The sequence below is a fragment of the Sebastes umbrosus genome, chromosome 23 (genome assembly GCF_015220745.1).
Source record: "Sebastes umbrosus isolate fSebUmb1 chromosome 23, fSebUmb1.pri, whole genome shotgun sequence".
Lineage (NCBI taxonomy): Eukaryota > Metazoa > Chordata > Actinopteri > Perciformes > Sebastidae > Sebastes > Sebastes umbrosus.
The window spans coordinates 15828571-15852569 of NC_051291.1; the positions used below are offsets into that span (position 1 = coordinate 15828571).

Below are 23999 nucleotides of genomic sequence, written 5' to 3' on the forward strand. Positions count from 1 at the left end.
TCATGATAAATGAGCCACGAGAAAAGAAAAATATTTTCTGTTTCTGAGCTTACCAAAATAAGAGAAACGCTTATCTCATCCCTGCTGGGATACAGTGGAGGAGATTACATTATAATGATGTATGTAGAGTTTAATTAATAAGCAGTGATAAGAGTTATCTTTTCACAGATCACAAAGTGTACTGTCAGATGAAAGGAATTATCGACTTGGACAGGGTCACAAACTGGGCCGCACGGCCATGACAAAAGAGGGAGATAAGAGGATAAACATAAGAGGAAAGCTTAAACTAACAGTGGCGTAAGTTCAGCAGTATTAGGTGAATACATGAGTGGAAAAGTGTGTAAATGCATTGTTGCATAGTGCAGCAACACCATGACATCAACTAAAAAACAAGAGTGTGAGCTCCAAGAGGGTTTTTAAAAGAGCGCTGGCACACAGAGCCCAGGTGTTGCCGCTGTTGCTGATGAGCCCAGGTGTTGCCAGTGTTGCTGATGAGCCCAGGTGTTGCCAGTGTTGCTGATGAGCCCAGGTGTTGCCATTTCACTGATGACCCTCTGATGGCCACGCCCACCTCCTGTACCTGCAAGGAGAGCTGCCACACAAGTAACAGGGTTGTCACAGACAGGATTTGGTTGGAGGATGAATAAATACAACAATGAACATACTTCATCTTATCAGACAGGCGATGCTTTTTTTTCTGGCAGTATCCAGTGGTGGTGTTGGTCTTTGCTGCCCTCTCCTGGTCAGCAGAGGTGGTTCTTCTCCTTCTCTCTATATTGCCCTCTGCCTTCAGTCTTTTAAAGCATGGGTTCTCAAACTTTTTGGGGCCAGGGACCCCTTACGGTGGAGAACATTTTACAAGGACCCCCTCTTTTTACTTATTTTTTTCATTTAAGGTTAAAAGAATACATACACATACTTGTAAAGGGCCATACAGACAGCAGCAACAACATATATAAAACAAAAAAGTACTACCCGTTGTAATAGTGCAGTGTCAAGGGATAAGTTCACATTCATAAACATACATATTCATATTCATATTCATATTCATCCAACCAACCTCATATATAGATAAATATATACATACAGTATATATATCTGTCTATATCTACACACGCATTCATATACATATCCACTTAGACACATTCGCTTACACAATTATCTATTCTATTACACACCCAAAAAAAAAACATATTTACATCCCTTTAGTTGACCTTTATCGACATTATTTATTAATTTTGTTTAACTCAATCCTCACCCTGACTCAAAATATCCCACCCACGCTCAAAAATGATATTGTGTTCTTTATTTCTATTAACATCCTTCTCAAGAACCCACTGATGTTTCAAAAACATTTTGAAACGTTCAGTGTTTAATTGCTGTCTTTTTATAGCTCCAGATAAATAAATCCAGATATTTAAACTTACCAGTCTAAAGCTAACTTTCAGGAAGTGCTTCAATTTAAAAAAAAAAAAAAAGGAACTTATTGCTGTGTGTCACAATCAAAACAGAGTTTCTGTTGGTGGATGTGAGTAATGGACACAATATGCTTGTTTTATTGCCGCAAATGGTTCCCAATTTGTAGATATGCACTCTTTAATGATACAGCACAATGTTATAATTTATAGCAATTTATTACACGGACCCCCTGAGAGATTGCCACGGACCCCTGTGGGTGCCCAGACCCCACTTTGAGAATCACTGTTTTAAAGGAAGCATAGGGGAAGGTTCACTATGCTGCAGTGACATCAGGTGTCTGGCCCCATCAGGATGTAGAGTTGCAGTGGGTTTCTCACATACAGAACAGCTCCTGCTAGGCTTCATGTGGATGGTATACTATCAAAGCCAAGAACAGCAGTGGTTGCAATCATTTTATTTAATCTGTTATCTCCAGATCATGAGTTAATTATCTTGATATTGTCTCTTTCAGGGAGGTGCACCCTCTAATCTGAATATGAACCTATACGCCACCAAGAAAACAGCGGCTGAGGGCATGCTGGACATCGCTCTGTTCCTGGCGAACATCACACACATGAAGACCGTCATCGAACAGGGAGCTGGATACAGGTACAGTATGTGTGTGTGAGAGAGAGAGGGAAAGAGAGATCAAGACGGAGGACAAACTGCACGATTTTACTGCAAATTCAGTTAAAAGTAAAACAGGCTTTTTTTGTCAAGGAGAAAATATACTCTTAAATTTGATTGTAAAGTTCAGGGTTCAAGCTCCTGAATTATCACGTTCACTTATAAAACAATATTCGTTGATAAATATTAGGGCTGTCAATTGATTGAAATATTTAATCGCAATCAATTGTCCATGATTAATCGCGATTAATTGCAAATTAATCACATTTTTTATCTGTTCAAAATGTACCTCAAAGGGAGATTTGTCAAGTATTTAATACTCTTATCAACATGAGAGTGGGCAAATATGCTGCTTTATGCAAATGGTATGTATATATTTATTATTGGAAATCAAATAACAACACAAAACAATGACAGACGCTGTCCAGAAACCCTCACAAGTACTGTATTTAGCATAAAAAAATATGCTCAAATCATAACATGGCAAACTGCAGCCCAACAGGCAACAACAGCTGTCAGTGTGTCAGTGTGCTGACTTGACTATGACTTGCCCCAAACTGCATGTGATTATCATAAAGTGGGCACGTCTGTAAAGGGGAGACTCGTGGGTACCCATAGAACCCATTTTCATTCACATATCTTGAGGTCAGAGGTCAATGGACCCTTTTACCGCAAGTTTGGAACATTATTTAACCTTCTTCGCAACAACCTAGTATGACATGATTCCTTAGTTTTTCTAGTTTCATATGATACCAGTATCATCACTCTAGCTTTAAAACTGATGTTAAAGCAAATTTGCGTTAATATCGCATTAACTTTGACAGCCCTAATTAATATATTGCATAACTTTTCTCTCTCCTCCTCCTCCTCCTCAGGTACTACGCTGCCGTCCTGACACTCATCTCCTTCTCCCTGGCCCTCCAGATAGTGGCTGGAGTCCTGATCATCATCATCGGTGAGCCAATCACATCGCTGCATTAGTCCTCCTCCTTCAGACATCCATCCTTCATGTTTTTAACCAATCATATTAACACACTAATACATTCGCTACTGAGTTGTTGTGAACATACACACAGGTTGAAGTCCAGTCACTTTCTTTTTAATAGCAACAAAAATGTATTCTTTATGCAACATGGAAGTAAAAAATATGCGTTGGAATACTTCTCTATCCCTTTTGTGTACTTTGTTATTTTTGTTTTGTTGTTATTTTTTGGTGTGCGTGTGTGCGCTTGTTGCAGCTCGGCGAGACGTCACCGAGGAGGCCAACCAGAAGCGCCTGGACAGCCTTAACAACACCACAACCGTCATCATCTTCCTCATCTTCGTCTCCAACATCTTCATCTCCGTCTTCGGGATGGAGCGCACCGGCCTCTTTGCCAGGATGCATTTCTGACTTTGTGACGTAGGGAGTGATTCTAATATGTAGAAAAGTAGGGAAAGATTCTCACACACATATAGGACCAGACTCTGTACACACACACACACACACACACACACACACACACACGCACACACACAGAAACATAAAGAGGTGTAACTTATTGTTCTACTTAAAGTACTAATCAACTACAGTATTTCTGTACATTCAGAATGAGTGGACCGGACCAGAGGACCAACTAGATGTGTCTGTGTGTTTCTGTCTGTTTGTCTGTCTGTGTGTGTGATGTATGTATGTGTGTGCGCGTGTGTGCAGCTCGTTGTGAGCTGACCCTCCTCGCCTCTTGGCAGCGGTTGTTAAACTTCCTGAACAATCTGACCACGGCCATCATCTTCCTCACCCTCATCGTCAACATCATCAAAGCCGCCTTCGGCACACAACGCAGCTGCTTCCTGCGGTGGCTGCTTCAGCGTTTCATTCTATGACCCGTTCACACACTGTACGTACGTACATCCGTACACAAAAAACGAACATTACCGTTTTTTTGCAACTGACCCTTCGCTAAGTCCCGCCCCTCGAACGCAGACTGGCCAATCATAACGTAGCAAACTATCCAGCTCTGCGTGGATTTGGAGCTAGTCGTGGTTAACCGTGGTGTAATAGTGATACCGGAGAGGTTGGAAGGAGATATACGTACGTTACTAAAACGTTACGTTTGACGTAAAAAACCTGTGCGGCTAACATTGGCAGAGTGCATTAGCACATCATTATCTATGCTATAACTGGTACAATTATTGATACCATTAACTCATGTAGCCTATCTATTAACCAGGTATACTAAACCATGAGCACGTTGTCTGCTTTACACCAAGTTTGAAATTCTAAAACCCACTTTTTGCAAATAACACACGATTATCTACATTAGACACATCATTCAAAACTAAAAGCCTGTGTGTGCTGTTTAGCTAAACACTGCCGTTGAAACACCACACTCATTATTAATCACCTGCACCCAGAATGCACCTGTGAAATCACCTGTAACCAATTAGATCACTTAGAAATCAGAGCTTGAACACTATAAATAGGATTCAGGTTTGCAGCTGAGGTGTGCACAAGAATGGAAACCAATTTTTGGAGGGAGAGTTAGAAGGCTGTAATTGTAATATTACTGAATTTTGTTACAGTACAATAAGTTCTTCATCCAACCACTAGATGGCGCCAACGTACAGATATTTTAAAAATCCTACAGAAGCAGTTTTAAATCTTTATCCATTCATGCACAGTTGCTGAACGAAATGCAGTTTATTACTGTAGCGTGACACACCTTAACACTTATATACATACAAAAATTCACACTGGGAGTTCGCTTCAGCATTCATTTTTATTCATTTTTACAGTAAAAGTATGAGAGTATTCTTGGAAAGAAAGCATATAGTATTCCCCCAAATTTTGAACTATGGCTTTAAGATGCTGAACCTCTATTGGCAGCTAGATATCAGCTTCATAAAAACTCCAGTTGTATTGAAGTGAATGAGAAAGTCACTTTTTCTGCAACAATCGAACGATCAAACGATCTTTTTTACCTCAATTTGCATGCACTACCTAGAGTGTGTTTCCGTCCAGTTGTCTTGCGATGACTTTATGCATGCCACATCTAAAACTTGTGTTTGTAGTGACTGACTGGTGTCTCCGCCTCATCACTTACACCACTTGCTTGTCCCGCCTGGAGCTCCGCAGGTTCAAAACTTTCTGACATAAGTGGAAGTGAGCAGTAAAACCAAACAAGATTCAAAATGTCCCTTCAGAAAAATATACCTTACAAAACATTTTATTTGACAAGTGCATCCAAAGTCTGTGTTGCTGAGCAGCTTACTCTGATTGGAGCAGCTTGGGGGGGTCGTTGCTCTACGGTAATATTACAGTACATTGTATTTGTTGAGTGAGGGTCAAAAGGTCACATAAACTAGACTAGAGGCTGGAGGGCGTGTGACTGAACTATCGCTATACTGTATGTTTGTTGGTATGAGGTAATTGTGAGTGTATGTTTGTATGCGTATGCATGCATCAAATGTAGGAGTGTGTATGGGTGGAAGTGTGTTTGAAGTGTTTGAAATTGTGTGTTTGTGTGTCTGTTTGTGTGTGTGTGTGTGTGTGTGTGTTTGTGTGTGTGTGTTGTAGCCCGCAGGGACCTGAACGTGGTGTCCAATCAGAAACGCCTCGACTACCTGAACAACCTCGCCACAGGCGTCATCTTCGTCACCACGGTGGTTAACTTCTTCGTCAGCTTCTTCGGCTCAAAGAGGACTGGCTTCTTCCGCTGGCTGCTGGCTCGACTCCACTTCTGACACTCACACATCAAACACATTTCACACACACATTGCAACCTGTGCATGCATGCACTCACTCACACACACACACACACACACACACACACACACACACCATTTTCACGAGTATCTCATCTGCACACACATTTATAAACTTGTTGATTCAAAGTTGAAATATGCAATTCTGCAACAGCTTGTCTTATTTATCATTCACGCTTTTGTGATTTTGTGATTCACACTGTAATCTAACTAAAATATTTTCACTTTAACCAATATCTATGTAAATATGCATTATTTTCTTTGCTGCAATAACGTGCTTGTGCAAAAAATTGTGCATGTGTTCCATTATGTGTATTTGAAACTGTTTTACAAGCCCTTGTTGGAAAAAAATGTTTTATATCATTTATTTTAAAAACTTGTTTGACATAAAAAATTACAAAAAACAAAGACAAAAAAAAACAGGGTAATATAAATAAGAGATATCCTGCTAATATGTACACATTCTCCACTCCACCAGAAAGCTGAATAAAATGTAGTGATTTAACAGAAGGCGATGCTATGTTTATTGTGTTTTTTTGCTGAAGATTGGTTGGTCGGTAACTGTTAATGGTCAGCTGGAATGAACATAGTGATTGCATAGTAATATCAGGTGGCAATGTGTGTGTCAGTGCATGTGAAGATGTCAGTGTTTGAAGGAAGTGGTCCTTTAGTTTGTCCATTTAATTTAAAGGAATCAAAATGTAGTGTATCCAGGCCAGTGTGTCAGAACCAAGTGTAGTTTGAACCCTCTTTTTCTACTGTGTACGTGTATGTGTGTGTGTGTGTGTGTATCACAGGCCGTCGGGACCTGAATAACTCCACCCTGCAGAGTCGTCTGGATTACCTGAACAACGTAACGACCACCATCGTCTTCATCACCACTGTCCTCAACTTCTTCATCAGCACCTTCGGCATGCAGCGAACTGGACACTTCCCATGGCTCATGATGCGCATTCACTGACACACACATAAACACACTTGTGCTGATTATTATACACTCGCCATAGCTCATAACTTACATACATACTATACATAGATTGGACTTTTTGCATTCATTCTTGACCTTAACATTTGGTCTGTTTTTTTAACATAACTGTTGTAAATGTGTTGCATGTTAAAGGGACTAAATGTAAGAAACAGAAATTGCTTGTTAACAGTGACACCTCTTATGAAAAACATTTAATAAACATGTTAGGGTTTTTCCTAATTTTTAAAAAAAAAAATCATGATTTTGACGAATAATAAAAGTGTGATTTTTCAAATGATCCAAAAATTCCAGAGTTGTAATGTTGTATACTTGGCCAAAGTATGTCCATATCAAATTTCAAGACTTTTAGCCAATCAGAACAAATGTTGGTGCATTTTTTCCTTATCATACTAAATATATAGTCTTTGGGTACAAATGGGTGGGGTTGTTACATCTATAAGAATGCATTATATTAAATTAGCTGATCATTTTTTCATCCCAAAGTGGTCCCAGGTCTTAAACCTAAGAAACACAATATTTAGTTATTAGAGTTATTTCTTTCAAAATGATACAATTTATACAAAGACACATGGAACCTGAACCGGCTATGTGACTTGAGTTGAGGACACACCTGCACATATACTGTAGATTCCCAGTCAAGAGTCTTATCCCATTTTGGATCATATTATGATGACGTTATAATAATATGGAACATAATTAATCTAGTCATTTATACATGATTCATATACAGGGTGATGGTAAATGGCTGATAAAAGCGAGGAAAATTGGAAATGTGGTGATAAAAATCTGCAATGTTGCTTGGGGAAAATAGAGTTTAATGATTAAATTTGTGCCAAGAACTAGTATCAAGTTGAGGTATATTTTGATCATCAACAATGCTTTAACATCACTTAAAAGAATAAAATAAAGAAATTCATATAATGCCTAATTTGAATATGGAAATCTATGATGTCATCAGAATTCAGAATTCTACAGTGACATCACTCAAAACAGGTTTATGTGTAGAGCACAGAGAGAGTCCAGATCCGGTCTAATTTGCATATAGAATTCTACAATGTCATCAGAATGTTCCATGGTTCTGTTGTGATGTCACCTTAAAGGTCTGGAGAGATTCCAGATTCAGTCTTAGAGACTACGGCTATCGAGTGAAAGCATTCAGTTTCTGTTCCACAATTTTTGCGACATTTTTGTGGCATTTTTCCTGATAGTCATGGCTCAACCCGACGTATGGAACAATTTATTACAACAGTGCAAAGGAGGGAACGGCTATGCAGAACTTGATGTAAGTATTTTCAAATTATACTACACAAATGTTGAGTCTATACAAATGTCGGTAGCATGTATTTGTTAATGATTACGAAATTATTTGTAAGTCTTTAAGAAATCAATTGTAAAGCATCTGCAAACATTACATATATACATGGACCAGATATCTGTAACACTTTCTCAATGATTAATAATTGGTTTGTAAACCGTCTATGAACATTATTTGGATGACTACTATAAAGTTGCAACTGATGATTATAATACCTTGTTATATGGTTAATAACTACTTTGTAAAGCATCTATAAACATTATTTAGATACATAGTTAATGCTTTGTCAATGGTTAATAATTGGTTTCTGGTCCATTTATCTACATATGCTAATAGATGTTTTACAAATGATTTCTTAAAGCTTTACAAATTTATAGAATTTATAAATATGTATGTATTAATATTTGGTAATTATTAACAAAAACTTAATATAGAATATAAAATGTGTGTGCAACAATAGTTTACCAATGTAATCAGAATGTAATTGTTAACAGAAATTATAGCATTGCTAATAATTAGTAAACATTATTAATTATCATTTAATTGTTTGTTAACAGTTAAAGAACTATTGACTAAGTTTAATTAACTATCAATTTATAAATTAGGGTTATTATAAAGTGTCACAAATGTGTATATTTTTTTCACAGCCACCAAAGAGCCGCAGAGGACCATCTTGCTACAGCAGTCAGTCCAAAATCATGGACATTGAGAGAGCTAAATTGGCTGCACTCTATCAAAGTGCAGAGAGGCTGCATGCTGCTAACAAATCCAGATCCAACGCTGTTCTGGAGAGATTGGGATTGTCCGCCAAGCATGACAGCAAATCCCTTTTAGAAGTGAACAACAAGGGTTGGACACCCAGGACCACTCCTTCTCCAACTCTTAGTTCTTCTACTACTTCTCCTCGTCTTTCACCACCGCTTCTGCCTACTTCTTCTCCTACTCCTCTTTCTCCTCCTCCTTTTCCTCATTTTTCTCCTATTCCTCTTTCTCCTACTCCTCGTCTTACTCCTACTCCTACTCCTCTTCCTCCACTTAGAGCAGTAGCAACCAGTAGACCGTCTCGCATCCCAGCGCTTGTGAGACGTCCTCCTGCAGCAGCAGCACCTGTTAAAGCAGGTTCGCTGTTATTTTTGAGGTTTGATGACATTCTGTGTGGGAACTGTGGGATGACTCCGGCACCTCCATCAACACCTGCCCCGCCCAGAAGAGGAGGACCTCGCCATAGGACCTTGGCAGTGAAAGCCAATGTTCTGGCTCCTCTATCAACACCTGTGCCGCACAGCAGAGGAGGACCTAGCCATAGGACCTTGGTGGTGACGACCAAGGTTCCGGCTTCTCCACTAAAACCTGCCCCGCCAAGCAGAGGAGGACCTAGCCATGGGACCTCGCCAGTGACAACCGAGGTTCCGGCTTCTCCATCAAAAGCTGCCCCGTCAAGCAGAAGAGGAACTAGCCATAGGACCTCGGGGGTGAAAACCAAGGATCCGGCTCCTTCACAAAAACCTGCCCCGCCCAGAAGAACAGGACCTCGCCAGTGGACAATCCTGCGCCCTCCAATGGCTGTTGAGGTTGAAAAGGACCTGAGGCCATTGCCCCAACCTAATGAGCGCCTGTCCCTCTGCTTGGATGAGCTGGACTCAGATGACTGGTAAGACATCGACACTACAAAAGTGTAGAGATAGATTTGAACCAGCAGGGGCACAATAGTTTGTTGTTCCTAAAGCAGTGATTAATACAGTTCAATCATTTTTGTCATCGAAACATAGGCTGAAGAAAGTGGATGCATTGGAAACTGTTCGCGCTCTAGCACAGCACCATTCAGAACTACTGATGACCAAACTTCCTGAAGTCTGCGATGCCGTCACAAAAGAGGTATCGTAAACATTTCCCTCTTTGTTTCTGTGTCTTTGTATATGTTGCATACAATTATCATTTGTCCTACTTGGGCATGTACCTGTACTGTGTACGCAGAAGTATTGACTGATGTACTTATTTACTATCTAGCTAAAGAACCTGCGCAGTGCTGTGGCGAGTGGTGCAATGGACGCCATAAGAGAGCTCCACCTTCGCATGGGGAACGCCATGGACCCTATGTTAGACACGATAGGCAAGGCCCTGCTGCTGAGGTTTACTACGACGACCAGCGCCTTCTTTAACAAGAAGGCTAACCTCGCCTTGGACGCGCTGGTGGAGGAGGGCTGCAGCCCTGATAGAATACTGAATGCTCTACTCATTGGGCTGATGTAAGAGAATTTGATCCGAATTCAGTAGGAAGTGTAGCAGTAGCATTTAAAGTAAATGAAATGAACACATGGTTGCAGGATTTGTCTGACATTCTCGTGTCTTTGTCCTTCCTCAGCCACCGTAATGCTACAGTGAGAGGCAGCGCAGCACAGCACCTTCACCGTCTGATGGACATCGTTGGAGAGGATGAGATCTTGATAGAAAAGGATACCTTCGCAAAGCAATTCCTTGGTGCTATCGCTAAGATGGCATTGGATGCTGCCTCAGATGTCAGGTGGGTTACCAAGTCTTGCACGGTATTATAGTTTGTAATTCCTGTGAAAATTACAAACGTTTGTTTGTTCAATCTTTGTCAGAATTGTATAACCTTCTGGGCATTGTGCTTATAAATTAAAGCGCTAATTGGGAAATGTATTTCTGCACAGACACCATGGACGGAAGATGCTCCAAGGACTCGCCAACAAGCCGGAGTTCTTGGAAATAGTGGAAGAGGTCCTCGACAACAAAGACAGGATTCCCTTGCAGAAGGTCTTGGCAAAATTGAGCAAAAGAACAAAATGAAGAGCTGGTATGGTGGTGCAGAGGTGAACTCTGTCACCTCACAGGAAGAAGGTATCAGTGAGAACCTGGGGCCTGTTTCACAAAACCAAGATAACTGATTAAGCCGAGGTTTTCCAGTTATCCTGCCTCAGTTTAGCCTTGACTCGGCTTCACGAAAGCAGTGGCATATAAGTTACCATGGAGATTTATTCTGTGCAACCTAGTCGCCCCTCCTCAGCCTGGCTTTGCCTTTGTGAAACGCATTAAGCCAGGATGAGCTGACTAGACTAGGTCGACCCTCGCTTTCTCTCTTATCCTGGATTTATTTATTCTGCTTTAGTGAAACAGGCCCCTTGCCTTTCTGTGTGGAGTTTGCATGTTCTCCCTGTGCCAGCGTGGGTTTTTTTTCTGGGTGCACCGGTTTTTCCCACTGTGCTTTTAATTGTCTTGATTGATGACATATTGCACATTACTAATTTTATTTCAACAGCAAACAGTTCTGTGAGGCTTTGCTTTGCTGGTTAATGGTGTTGCTTTGAATTAAACTACATGTCTAATGACACTAATGTTTCATGTTGTTGTTCTTTCATTTAAAACTATCTCAAAAAAAGAACACTTTTTTTGATGATCATTACTTTGGGAGAGACTTATTTGCCTTACACATACAAAAACAAAGTGTGACATACTATAACCTGTCCATCCATTGTACAATTTATTTTCTTCTTTGAACATGGGGTATTATTGCCGTTTTCCCCATTGATTAACATTATCCACAGTCCTATGATAGTCATGACTCATTGTAACAAGGCAGCATACTGAAAAAGGCTAAAGTCCCTCTTTTATAATTACAACCTCTGATCAGCTTCTGTTTTAAGTCATGACGCTGACTGGAAGGAGGAATACTTGAGCAGGTGTTGACCTTTTGAACAAGTTCACCTCCAGCCCTGATCCTTTGTCTCTCCAGTGAAGTCCACATATCATACTAACATCATTCACACAAGTTTTTAAAGTCTCTGAATAAAAGTGTTTTTGCATAACTGCTACAGCAGTTGATTGAGCGAGGCACTGCATAAAAGGCACCACGGTAAATGCTGAGATGCAACAGAACATGATGATATGAATCTTTGGTCTACACTGACACACTGTGTCAATTATAGCTATGATAATGAGAGAATAAAATGTACCCTTAAGGAGAAACGTAATTAACAACAGAAACAAAACCAACAAGAGGAAGTCCATATAGGTTTGGGTTACCATGACAGGTCAGGACACTTGGAGACTGGTCTCAGTCCAGTTTTATACTTCCCTCTCAATGATGAGTTGTAGTGAAGAGGTTTGGTTAAATCCAGAGGTCACACCAACACAAGGAAGTCCATTTTACTGAAGCCAGGGTCTCTGTGCGACTCCCAGTATGTGTTGTTGCTCACCAACGTGTCATTGTTAGACTTCCTGCCAACACAACGCAAATGACTTAAAGGTCCCATATTATAAAAAAGGGAGATTTTCAGCTGATTTTCAACAGATTTGCAGCTGACAGCAATTAACCTACCATCACACACACCTGCAGTATATCAACCCCGGTCTTCCTGCCAGTCATCGCCAGATCGTTCCGTCGCCTCAGTGGTACAAGACGTATTCAGGCTCTCTTACTTAGTTGATTAATTCTTGACTTTTTTTGTCTATGCTCGTTTTTGGATTTACCACCTTAGTTTCATATTTATAAATAAATTATTTTTGTTACACCTTAAAGAGACTATTGTTGAGTCCACGAACATAACATTTTGACCAATCTGGTTTGTCACCCTTGTGGTTTGTTGTTGCTAAATTGAGGTTAAGCACATTTTAGGAGTACAGATTTAGGTGCCTTTGGTATTTAGCATTGGGATTGACATTTTTGGGAGTATCCCGCAAAAGTTTTTTTTTTGTTCTGTTCTGGCTGGTTAACTGTGGTTACTTTTATGGAGTTTGTTTTTGGTGGATGTTGGAAGAGAGTAGTATTTGGCCTCAAGTTGTTTAGTTTGCAAGCATGTGATGTCTTGGTAGGATTTCCCTGGTTGCTGGAGGGCCGCCAGCCTCTGGTTGCTTTTCGGTAAAAGCAGTCTCCAGGCTGACAGAGGAAATCCAGAAAGTCGCTTAAGGTCAAATTTTTTAGGTTAAGTTAAAATCTGTTCACACATTGGCAATAAAAAATGATTTATACGTGTAAAAAGTAGCATACAGTCCCTTTTAATACTAGCTTATTTTATGCTAACATAACTTGATAGCTTAAAAAATAAAAATAGAATAGTGTTAAATACACTTATCTTTCAGTTTATTCCATAGAGGGTAACACATTTGCTTTTGACAGCTTTGCACACTACATACTGCACATGATGAAATGTAATATGAACGGGATAGCCGTTCTGTATACCTCCTTTTCCATACTTTCATGAGGTAATGGTGCATTAAAAAGGTTATTTATTATTTTAATAATAAATGGCAATACACTAAATTTATATCTATGTATTTATTTGCTACATTTTGTTTTACAAAGTTAGAAAAGCAATGTATAAGTCAAGCCTGATGTTGCTTTAAACATAAAAGAATGATCCCAGTCACTTCCACACAGTGATGCATACAGCTTATTAATTAAACACTGGTAGCGGATCGGTACTCAGTATCGGCCGATACCCAAAGCCCAGGTACCGCTATCGGTATCGTGAATGAAAAAGTCTGAGTTTTAATGGAGTGCTGATGAGTTCATGTTGTCTACTTCACAGCAAATAAAGAAAAGGTAGGAAGAGGCATCTATCAGATAATACAATGCTGTAAATTACAGTATTTCAGGGTAATAGAGTGGATGTGCTGTTTTATGGTTGCTACTTCCTGATTGGGATGTGAGTGCAAAGATATGTGTCAGGGTGGTGAGGATGGCGCCTCAATGGCGTTGAGCAATAGTGAAACCCATTAGTGGTTGTTCAATGTAAACAGAACTAGAGTTAAGAAATTAAAGTACATGCCTAAAGGGAATCTTTCTCACCAACCTGGTATTATTCCATTGGAACAAAGCCTGATACAATATGACTTACTTACAGTCCAAGAGACAGCACTCACACGTCAAGTGTCAAGTGAGGTGACATAAAACCAATACAGGCCAGGTCATCGCCCAATATTATCCATAAAGGTTTTAACCTCTTTCCACCTCTGAAGCATAGCTTTTTTTTCAATAATACCATACATAATTAAACTGCCTGTGATCGGTATTTATGGGCCTTATTCGATGTGGCACGGAGAATGCCCAACAATGGATCTGGCTTCATTGTGGCAGCATATGCCTCTGACAAAAATTAAAATCTAGTCTTCCAAAATAGTTAAATTTTGGGGCATGACCATAGAAAGTGGAACAAAGTTCCCTCATATGCGTTGCGATACCTCAGGGTATATCTTGTGTAATCTCGATTTTTTTCTTGATTTAGGCCCAAGAGAGCAGAAATGTTGTTCCTAGCATGAATTATGAAGTCCATCACTCTGTGAAACTTATCAAACCTATATCTTGTCCCACATTTTTTTTTGCTCGATTTACACCAAACTTGCTACGCTTCATCTTCAGACTGTCCTCCACAAACGATCCAGCCAGATTTCTTGATTATCAAACATTGAGCTCACAGTGCATCAAAACGTTTAAGTAGCAGCTACTGCAAATTCTCGCTAAATAAAACTCCCATGTTCATGAAAATAAATGGCAAAATTTTGATGTCACGGTAGATGAAGCTTGGTAAATTTCAGAATTTTATCTAAAAAAAATGCATTTTTGACAGTATTTTTAATTCTATTCTCATGTGAACCATTGTAGTCAATGGAAATAGAGCATCTTTAAACACAAGCAATCAATCTTTGTCAAAATTAACTCCAGGCCTCTCTGTGTTTTGTCTTGATATCTGAATTGTTGACACTAGTATGACACTTGACTTTGATTGATTGATGTCTATGTGGAGTTAGGGTGAGGCTATAGTAATTCTTGGTGTACGTGTTGGGCAAAATGGGTGAAAACTACACCCAGTCTCTTCTACTTCCAGAAAAGTGTTCACCGCTCCTCCACTCCGTTGTGAGCTGGCTTTGAGGACCTCTACTCAAACTTCTACCCATCTCAGCATTTTCTAAAGGCAATACAGGTAATTAAAAAAAATATCATTCTGATAATTATTATGAGAGAAAACATACTAAAAATTATTATCTTGAAAGAAAAGTAAGAATGTCAAGCAACAGGGTTTCTTTTCTTTGTCATTATTTATTTGCTCTAAGTTTGAATTTAGTATTTTAGGGGTTATATTGTATGTTTAATGGAAGAAATTCAGACCAATACTGGTATAACAATAAACCCAAGCAGGGTTTATCGATCACAATAGCATAATTTGAAATATAATTTATTCGTTTGGAACTAAATTCCAATAAACTTGAAACTGAATGGAGGCAGATGGCCACCGGTCGAGGTCGATGGCCGGGTTCTGCCCAAGGTTTCTACTCGTTAAAGGGGAGTTTTTTATTGCCACAGTTGCATAAGAATGCACGCTCATGGGGGATCTCTTGTTGGGTCTATAAATTATAGAGTACCGTCTAAAACTGCTCTTTATGAAAAGCGTCTCTTGAGATAACGTCTGTTATGATTTGATGGTATATAAATATAAATTGAATTGAAGGTAATCGGAGCCGGCCTAACGCATAAGCAAACTAAGTGGCTGCTTAGGGCCCCAGTGTCTACCAGAGGGCCCCCAAGAGTGCTTGAAACTTCCCCCAAGAGAGCTTATAAAAGGTCCAGGCGGCCCTATGCGCTCACAACGCAAGTTGCATAAATTATTATTATGCAAGTGGCAAGCAAATAGAAGTAAAGTTTATGTAGCTTATATATAACCTTTATTAAATTAGAAAGTCACATTGAGATTAAAACCTCTTTTACAAGTGAGACCTAGCCAAGACAGAAAAAGATAGGGAGTGAGTACAGTAAACTAACTTGGACAACCAAGTTGAAGCTATGAGTTATGCATTCTGCAATCAGTGGCACTGAGAGCTTTAGGAAAAACAGCATCCAAATTATCAGATTTCCTAGTATCAATAGTAAGAAGAGCATGGGTAACTTCCTTAAGACTTTAAAGAGCACATGCTGGAGCTTTGTGGAGGAGCATTACCCTATTCTTCAGTCTGTGGCTCGAGGTTATTATTCAACTCACTGTTTTCAAAAAGATGCTCAGAGGCAGAAAAATTAATGTTAAAGGCAGCGCCAATGTCTTTAGGGTCTGTCAATAGACTGTGCCCATTGTCAATATTAGTTGAAAGGAGCTGTTATTTTTCGATATTGATTTAACACTTGATCATGAGAGGAGCTGGTGAAAGAGTAGCAGTAGTCAGACATGACCTTTCTTAGCATATAGCAGTATAAGCTGGAGGGTTTTTTGGACCGTCTAGCTTGAGCCCAGGCGCTGTTTCTAGAACTAAAAAGCTCAGTTAAGTCAGTGGTAAACCATGGACTGGACCAGGCTTTTACCCTACATTTCTTAAAAGGAGCATGTTTATCAACAATAACATTAAAAACATTAATAAAATAGAATTTGATTTAAAGGACAGGTGGACCAGAAACCAACTTTTTAAGTATCTATCTAAATATTGTTTATAGATTATGATCATCAGTTGCAACTTTGTAATAGCCATCCAAATAATCTTTATAGACGATTTTCAAACCAATTATCAACCATTAACAAAGACTTACAAATATCTATCTATGTAATGATTATATATGTTTTACAAACAATTTCTTTAAGGTTTACAAATAATATTTTAATCATTAACAAATATTTATAATATATAAAATGTTAGAATTTGTGCAACAATAAACTGTTAAAAAATAATATGAATTATATCATTACTAACTAGAATGGCACTCGGAGAGCGCAGACCTCTGCCCCCCCTCTCCGTTCAGCTTGCGCCATCATCCACCTGTATTTTTGTTTATGTTGAGATCAGCTGTACGCAGCGGAGCATCGTATAACACTTCATTCAAACTGGACAGAAACAAAATAAAACTCACCTAAACCGTCGTCGTTACTCTTTCCAACAATCACCAAGTGTGCTTTGGTCAAACTCAACTGTAATTTCACCGAGTTTAATGTGGAAAAAATGCAGAATCTACAGTCGCCAAATACATCACGGACTTTTGGAGTAATCTTGGTAACGGACAAAGAAACAAAGAAACAAACAAACCAACAAACCAACGCCGGTGAAAACATAACCTCCTTCCTATGCCTTCGGCCTTGGCGGAGGTAATAATTAGTAAACGTTATTAATTATCATTTCATTGTTTGTTAACAGTAAAATAACTATTAACTAAGTTTAATTAACTATCAATTCACCATTTATAAATTATGGTAATTATAAAGTGTTACCAAATTCAGTTACTCTAAAACTGTATTTGATCCCTCACTGAAAATTCAACTCTCTATATTCCTCCACATTCAGTTTTTGCAATTCAAATTCAGTTTACTGAGACACACAACCGGTCGTTGAGGAAGAACAATCAAGTGTAGATTCACAGAACTTTTGACAGCTTGTTTATTGGATTAAATCCAAAGTGGCAGAATGGTTTCGTAGTATGCGCTAATACTGATGCACAACACCATTTTTCTTAGCTACAAAAGCTATAAGCATATTTTACATAATTTTATCTGTGTTTTACTTCCCATAGGGCCCATGTTTTAAGAGGTCCAAACCTGCAAAATGAAATTTATATTTATTTATATGACCGTATATACTAGCTGCAAGCAAGGCATGCTCAATGTACAGCATTCGCTGAAAAGAGATACAGTATATGAATTTGTGTGAGTTTGATGTCCTTTCCCCACAGACACTGAGGATGGCGGTAAATTGGCCAGAACTGCTGTCCATCGGAGTGTTTTACATGATCGTACTGGGTACAGGTATCTGGGCATCCAGGAAGTCCAAACGTGAAGAGAAGAAGTGCACTGGGAACCGCAGTGAAGTTACAATGGTTGGAGGGCGGAACCTAAACATCTGGGTCGGCATCTTTACTATGACAGGTAACAATAATGATGATGATAATAACATCATAGATGATCATAGTCACTGAATTGGGCCTTAAATGTTTGTAATCACAAATTATTCCGGGACATTTATTTTGTAATCAGTGGCCTCAAAATTTTGATTTGAATGAATTTAATTACATCAATTAACAATTGGTTAAGTTAAGTTGGATTCATTTTCTTTCTCGTTGCCTGTATTTGTCCTGATGTTTTGCAGCCACTTGGGTGGGAGGAGGCTATATTTTGGGGATTGCTGAAGTGGTCTACGATCCAACAAAGGGGTTGGTGTGGGCCATTGGAACCATTGGCATGGCCATGAGCCTGATTATAGGTGAGTGAGGTCAAATACAACAGCTTACTATTAACTGGTGATACATAATAGGCCCTGTTCAGACTTGGCATTAACATGCGTCTTGGGTGATCCGATCACAAGCGGACAGCTCTAAGTACAGGTGTGAATGCACCCAAGATGCATTGAGATCCGATCACTCAGACCACGTTCAGAGGTGGTGAGAGCCGCATATGGCCACATTCTTTTAGCAGTGTGTACGCGAATGCGTCCTGGGCCACATTGAAGGACTGTTTACTCAACTGACGTGTGTCACCTTGAGAGGTGATCCACAACATCTTATGATGGAACAGTGCTTCCCCTATATCCATTTTGCAGCAGCTGTTTACATTTTATACAATCAATAATATCCTCTGCTCTCGTGTTTCCCCGAGTGCAGGGCTCACACATAGTGAAACCTTTCTATTCCTGAGTGTATAAATAACTAATATTTTTGTCTAATATTTGTCAGTAGACTTCCTTTTAAGAATTTTACAAAAAATACCATAGTTTCATTATTTTACACTACTACACATTAACATATATAAGGACATCATCATTTAACCACTATAAATGGAAATATTTTACTGGTGATTAATAAGTCAGATCCAAAACTCTTTACTTCAAAATGAAACAAATGTTCAAAGTTTAAATGTTTCCGTTTTGTGTGACTTCAGGTGCACTCTTCTTTGTCACAACTGTTCGGGCGAAGAAATATGTCACCTTCATGGACCCATTTCAGGAGAAATATGGCAACGCTGTAGCTGCTGTTCTTTTTATTCCCTCTCTCATAAGCGATATCGTGTGGATAGCATGTATTCTTGGTTCACTGGGTAAGTCAGAAACAACAACTTAATCAACGAATGAATTTCAATGAATGAATTTCTTATAATCAAGTTAAAGGGTAACTTCAGTATTTTTCAACCAGGACCCTTTTTTCCCATGTCTTTGTGTCTAACTGACTAATAGAGACAACAATTTCTAAAATCAGGCTCTGATTTTTATCATAAGTGTCTGACAACATTATGTAAAGAGTTTCACTTAAGGAGAAGTCTCGTTGTGAAATGTGAGATTACATTACAATAAATTTTAGTTGTTGCTTCAGCACCTGAGTTTGAGTTTTGTGAAACTTGTGCATGCCTCACTCTGCATACATGTTTGTGGTTACAGGAGGGACGGTAAGCGTGGTCATGGACATCTCCTCCTCGCTGGCTGTGGTCATCTCTGCTTCTGTGGCAGTCCTTTACACGTTAATGGGAGGACTGTACTCTGTGGCCTACACTGATGTCATCCAGCTTAGCTTCATGCTCATTGGCTTGGTACAAACATTACACTTTTAGTCAAATTCAAAGCATTTAACACACGCATGGCGGCGTGGCTCTATAGGCAAGGCAGTATCGGTATGTAAGTTGGTCATTTTGGTCCAGACAGAAATATCTCGATAACTATTGGATGGATGACATTTTTGTACAACCATTCATGGTCCCCAGAGGATGATGCATGCTGACTTAGGTAATCCCATCCTTTTCCTCTAGCTCCACTATCAGGTTGGCATTTGTCGTTTTAGGTGAAATGTCTTGAAAACTATTTATTGGCTTGCCATGGAATTTAGTGCAGACATTCATGGTCACCTTCTGATGAATTAGAATTACTTTGTTGATCCCTTAACTTCTCCTTAAGTGCTATCTTTTCCATTTCAATCTGTACAATCTGTAATTAGCAAATGGGTAACATAGTAAACATTATATTTGCTAAACATCAGCATGATGGCATCGTCATTCTGAGCATGTTACAGTAGAATGCAGCATGTTCTTTGAGCTAAATACTGTACAGTTAATGCGGCTGTAGTTATGTCTACATGAGTTGCGGTAACTAGCTAGAACTATGCAGGATTATATACGGTATTTGTAACTCTGTATCCTGTTTTCCTCCTTACTCCAGTGGCTCTGTGTGCCTTTTATACTGACAAGCCCCTCTTCTGCCAACATCACTGTTGCTGCAGTAACCAATCTGCATCAGGAGCCATGGATCGGCAAGCTGGAGCTGGAAGATGCAGAACGCTGGGTAGATGACGTATTGCTAGTGGTAATGGAAAGCTGTAACAGCCGCCAATTACATATCTTAGAAAGATAATTCCATCAAAATCTCTCTGGTAGAAAATATGCGAGATCAATAAAGACTACACTGTGATGATGTAAACCACGTTACTTTTAAAAAAACATTTCCTACACTTGAGTTAAACATCATCAACAGTAACTTGTTTTTTATTCCTCTCCAAGGCCATTGGAGGGATCTGTTACCAGGCTTTCTACCAGAGAGTCCTAGCTGCAGCCACTGATACCCAAGCTAAGATCACCTGCTATGTTGGAGCAGTATTAATCCCAATACTTGGCCTCCCGTCACTCATCATTGGGGCAGTGGCTGCCTCTACCGGTACCTAGATTCAACTATCTTCTTGTTGTCTTTGCTGTCTTTGTCAATCTTGGAATAAGCATTTCTGTAGTACTATTAGTAGGAGAAACCCAGGCCAATTTACACCTAAAAGGAGTAGCTGAAATGAGTAATGAGTCTGCTATGTTAGATACTATACTGTATAATTGGTGTATTCTACACAAGCAAAAATCTCTTAACAAATCCCACTCATATAACCCTGTGACTCATATGTTTGTTGTAATTACATGTGCTTAATATCTGTCAGATTGGAACCAGACCACCTACGGTTCTCCCAGCCCGTATGAACGGGGCGAAGCTGGTGTGATCTTGCCAATTGCCCTTCAGCATCTTTGCCCTTTCTTCGTCTCACTGATTGGTGTGGGAGCACTTGCTGCTGCTGTGATGTCATCAGTTGACTCTGCACTTCTGTCTGCCGCCTCCCTACTGGGCCGAAATATCTTCAAAAACATCATCTACAAAAGGGTAAAATCTTTCATGACCACTACTGATATTGTTTGCATATTTTTGTTTTTTAGATCAAAGAGTCAAAGAGTTTACAGCCATGCTAGCGGCTCTGTGAGGGTGTATTTAGGCAATGCTTTGAGCTAAATGCTAACTGTTCTTGCTGTTGGGATAGTAACATGCTAGAGGGAAGACACCCAAAATATTGAGATACTTCTACCAGAGGTAGAACTAAGCACAACAATGTTTTTCATATTAGATCTCCTACATATGAAATGGATTTTTGTATAAAAATGTTTTACTTCAAAAGTGTTAAAATTGAAAGAGAAGATCTTCCAAGCTGTCAGATAATCCAAAGGTTGACATGTATTGTAAATCAGCGAGGTGGGTCTTCAGCTTTGTAAAAGCGGTTGCAGGCAGGCAATCACAGAATTGAACTCCCAAGTTTCTGTAAAATAGTACAGATTAGGACAAATCTTTTCCTTGAGCCATGTCCAGAAATGTCCACAAATCTGTTTCCACACATAAGAACAATTAAAGAGCATTAATCACGAAAGAAAAACATAGCCACAAGGAACACAATACAGTCACAAGTCACAAGAACATGAGTCCATTGAGTGTTATAGCTCCAGTTTGTTGAGGGCAGTGATGGCAGAGGGCACAGAGCTCTTACTGTACCGTGCTTTTTTACAGATCAGAGATCTGTATCTGCGGCCGGATGGGGGTAGAGTGAGGCGTGTGCTCAGGGGGTGGCTTGGGACATGTGCTATGGTGAGAACTTTGCGTGTGATGGCAGTGTCAATGAGGGCTTGGAGGTTGGAGTAGATGATGCAACTATGCTTGCATAGTATACAAGCAAAACAAGTACATTGATTTCACCTCAGAAATCAGCAGTGTGATCCACAGTTTGGTTTAATAAAGTAACTTGATTGGTTGTAAAATTATTTCCTCTATTTCAGGCATCAGAAAAAATGATTCTTGCAGTGGTGAAAGTGTCAGTCCTCCTGTGTGGAATAATGGGAGCAGCTCTGGCCATGTCAAAGACGTCCATTTACGTGTTGTGGATCATCAGTGCAGATGTCATGTATTCAATGATGACTCCCCAGGTGATATGCACCTTCTACTTGTCTCGGTGGGTGAACCACTACGGAGCCTGCTCTGGCTTTGTGTTGGCACTAATGCTGAGAACTCTGGTTGGAGAACCCATGATAGGCCTTCCTGACATCCTGCCCCTGCCGTGGGACAAGATACAGGAGGATGGTCACCGATACCGCTTGTTCCCTTTTCGCACTGCAATCATGCTCATCACCACCGGGACTATTCTACTAGTGTCACACCTTGCTGTGTGGCTGTCTGAGAAGGGGCTGCTGAAAAGAATAAGTGACGCTGAAACGGACACAAACATACGTTACATGGCACCAGGCCGAACAGATGTGGAGGAAAAGGAGACTGAATGAAGAACAGCATGAACACTTTCATACAGCATGTGGGTGCTCTGTCTGAGAGTGAGTTGTGTTTAACCCTCATACTACTGACTGGGATCCCCGCAGACCCCTGACGTATACTTTAAGTCATTTCTCAGAGGTGCTTTATTCTATCATTCCAATTTTTCATGACTTTGTCAATCAATTTGTTCCGAATGACTTCATATCATTTCTGTAATTTTCTGTTTCTGCTTTAATTAGAGCTTTTCAAAAAGAGAAATGTATTGGGTTCCTAAGGGACGCCAGTCTAAAGCACCCAATTGCAGCCTATGCAGTTAAAATGTTTGCCATGCGTCCTAATTTAAAGTATCACACACTATCAGGGGGTGGGGACACTCTGTCAGTCATTTTGAAGGAGACGGACACAGATGCAGCAGACACAGATTTCCTCATGTGCTCTGTCTATTTTAATTTTACACAATATGCAAATTAACGGTAACTTTCCTAAAATAATAATAGTCAATCTACAGAAAATTATTTGTTATAATCATTTGATAATAGATTAATCATTTAATTAACTTTTTAATGCAAAAATGCAAAAAAATTAAATTCAACTCAAATGTGAATATTTGCCCGTTTTCTCAGGCTTATATGATAGTAAACTAAATATCTTTTGGTTTTGAACTGTTGGTCAAAGAAAAAAGCTACTTTAATTTGGGCTTTATGAAATTGTGATGGACATTTTTCAAGGTCTTCTGTCATTTTATAGACCAAACAATCAATTAATTGACTGGGTTCACAGTTACAGTTGACATTACTGAACATCTGCTACTGTCAAACTTGTTCATCACCGACTTCTTTGAATTTTATTATACAATTGTGAGCAAATTATATATCCTTTAATGTTTTGATCACTTTACGTGAAACCCTTTGGTCCACATTACACTCTTTTTTTGTGTTGATTCTTTTTAGGCCAAGACATCTGGCATGCTTATCAAAAACATATCTGATAGATTAGCTTCAAAACCAGGTGTTTATGTGTGTACTATGCATCTGATATGTATTACAGCTTAATAAAAGCGTCTTAAAAATTTGCCTCTCTGACCTTTTGTGTTTTTTCTGTTTCCACAGATTACATTGATTGAGTTCTGTTGGCCTTGTGTCTTGCTCGTCGGCAGTATCTTTTGTTCTCATTAGAAAAGGAGGACCTTTTAGTCTTTCTGTACAATGATAAAGCCACCAGTAAAACTTTCACTGATTAGCAGAGACATTTCAGAACTTTACATTGCTACAAATCAAACATACTGAGTGTGATACAGGTTTGTGGTTAAATATGACTCAAGGCTATGACATTTCTACATTTGAG

At 39.4% G+C, this 23999-nt stretch overlaps 3 protein-coding genes across 8 annotated transcripts in view; all 3 read left to right on the forward strand.

The window, feature by feature from the left end:
- Positions 1–7733, forward strand: part of LOC119483092 (ninjurin-2-like) — a 38331-nt gene extending 30598 nt beyond the window's left edge. The window contains exons 2-5 of one of the 6 annotated variants that reach the window (XM_037761131.1): positions 1931–2067; positions 2961–3040; positions 3324–3487; positions 6627–6764. In XM_037761131.1, the coding sequence (XP_037617059.1) occupies positions 1931–2067; positions 2961–3040; positions 3324–3478 (372 nt within the window). In that variant the 3' untranslated portion in view covers positions 3479–3487; positions 6627–6764. Of the gene's footprint in view, positions 1–1930; positions 2068–2960; positions 3041–3323; positions 3488–3778; positions 3963–5641; positions 6343–6626 lie in introns of those variants that run through there. The other 5 variants (XM_037761130.1, XM_037761127.1, XM_037761132.1 and 2 more) reach the window with 5 other exon arrangements.
- Positions 7734–7901: 168 nt separating this feature from the next.
- LOC119483091 (tyrosine-protein phosphatase non-receptor type 23-like) lies at positions 7902–11060 on the forward strand. The gene is made up of 6 exons (XM_037761125.1): positions 7902–8099; positions 8780–9783; positions 9902–10007; positions 10140–10378; positions 10495–10653; positions 10805–11060. Exons 1-6 carry the CDS (start codon positions 8028–8030, stop codon positions 10938–10940), a joined length of 1716 nt encoding a protein of 571 aa, XP_037617053.1. The 5' UTR covers positions 7902–8027; the 3' UTR covers positions 10941–11060.
- Positions 11061–14802: 3742 nt separating this feature from the next.
- LOC119482434 (high affinity choline transporter 1-like) lies at positions 14803–23724 on the forward strand. The gene is made up of 9 exons (XM_037759908.1): positions 14803–15070; positions 17791–17983; positions 18204–18317; positions 18992–19147; positions 19485–19633; positions 20256–20399; positions 20594–20747; positions 21013–21230; positions 22169–23724. Exons 2-9 carry the CDS (start codon positions 17800–17802, stop codon positions 22664–22666), a joined length of 1617 nt encoding a protein of 538 aa, XP_037615836.1. The 5' UTR covers positions 14803–15070; positions 17791–17799; the 3' UTR covers positions 22667–23724.
- The last annotated feature ends 275 nt before the right edge of the window (positions 23725–23999 follow it).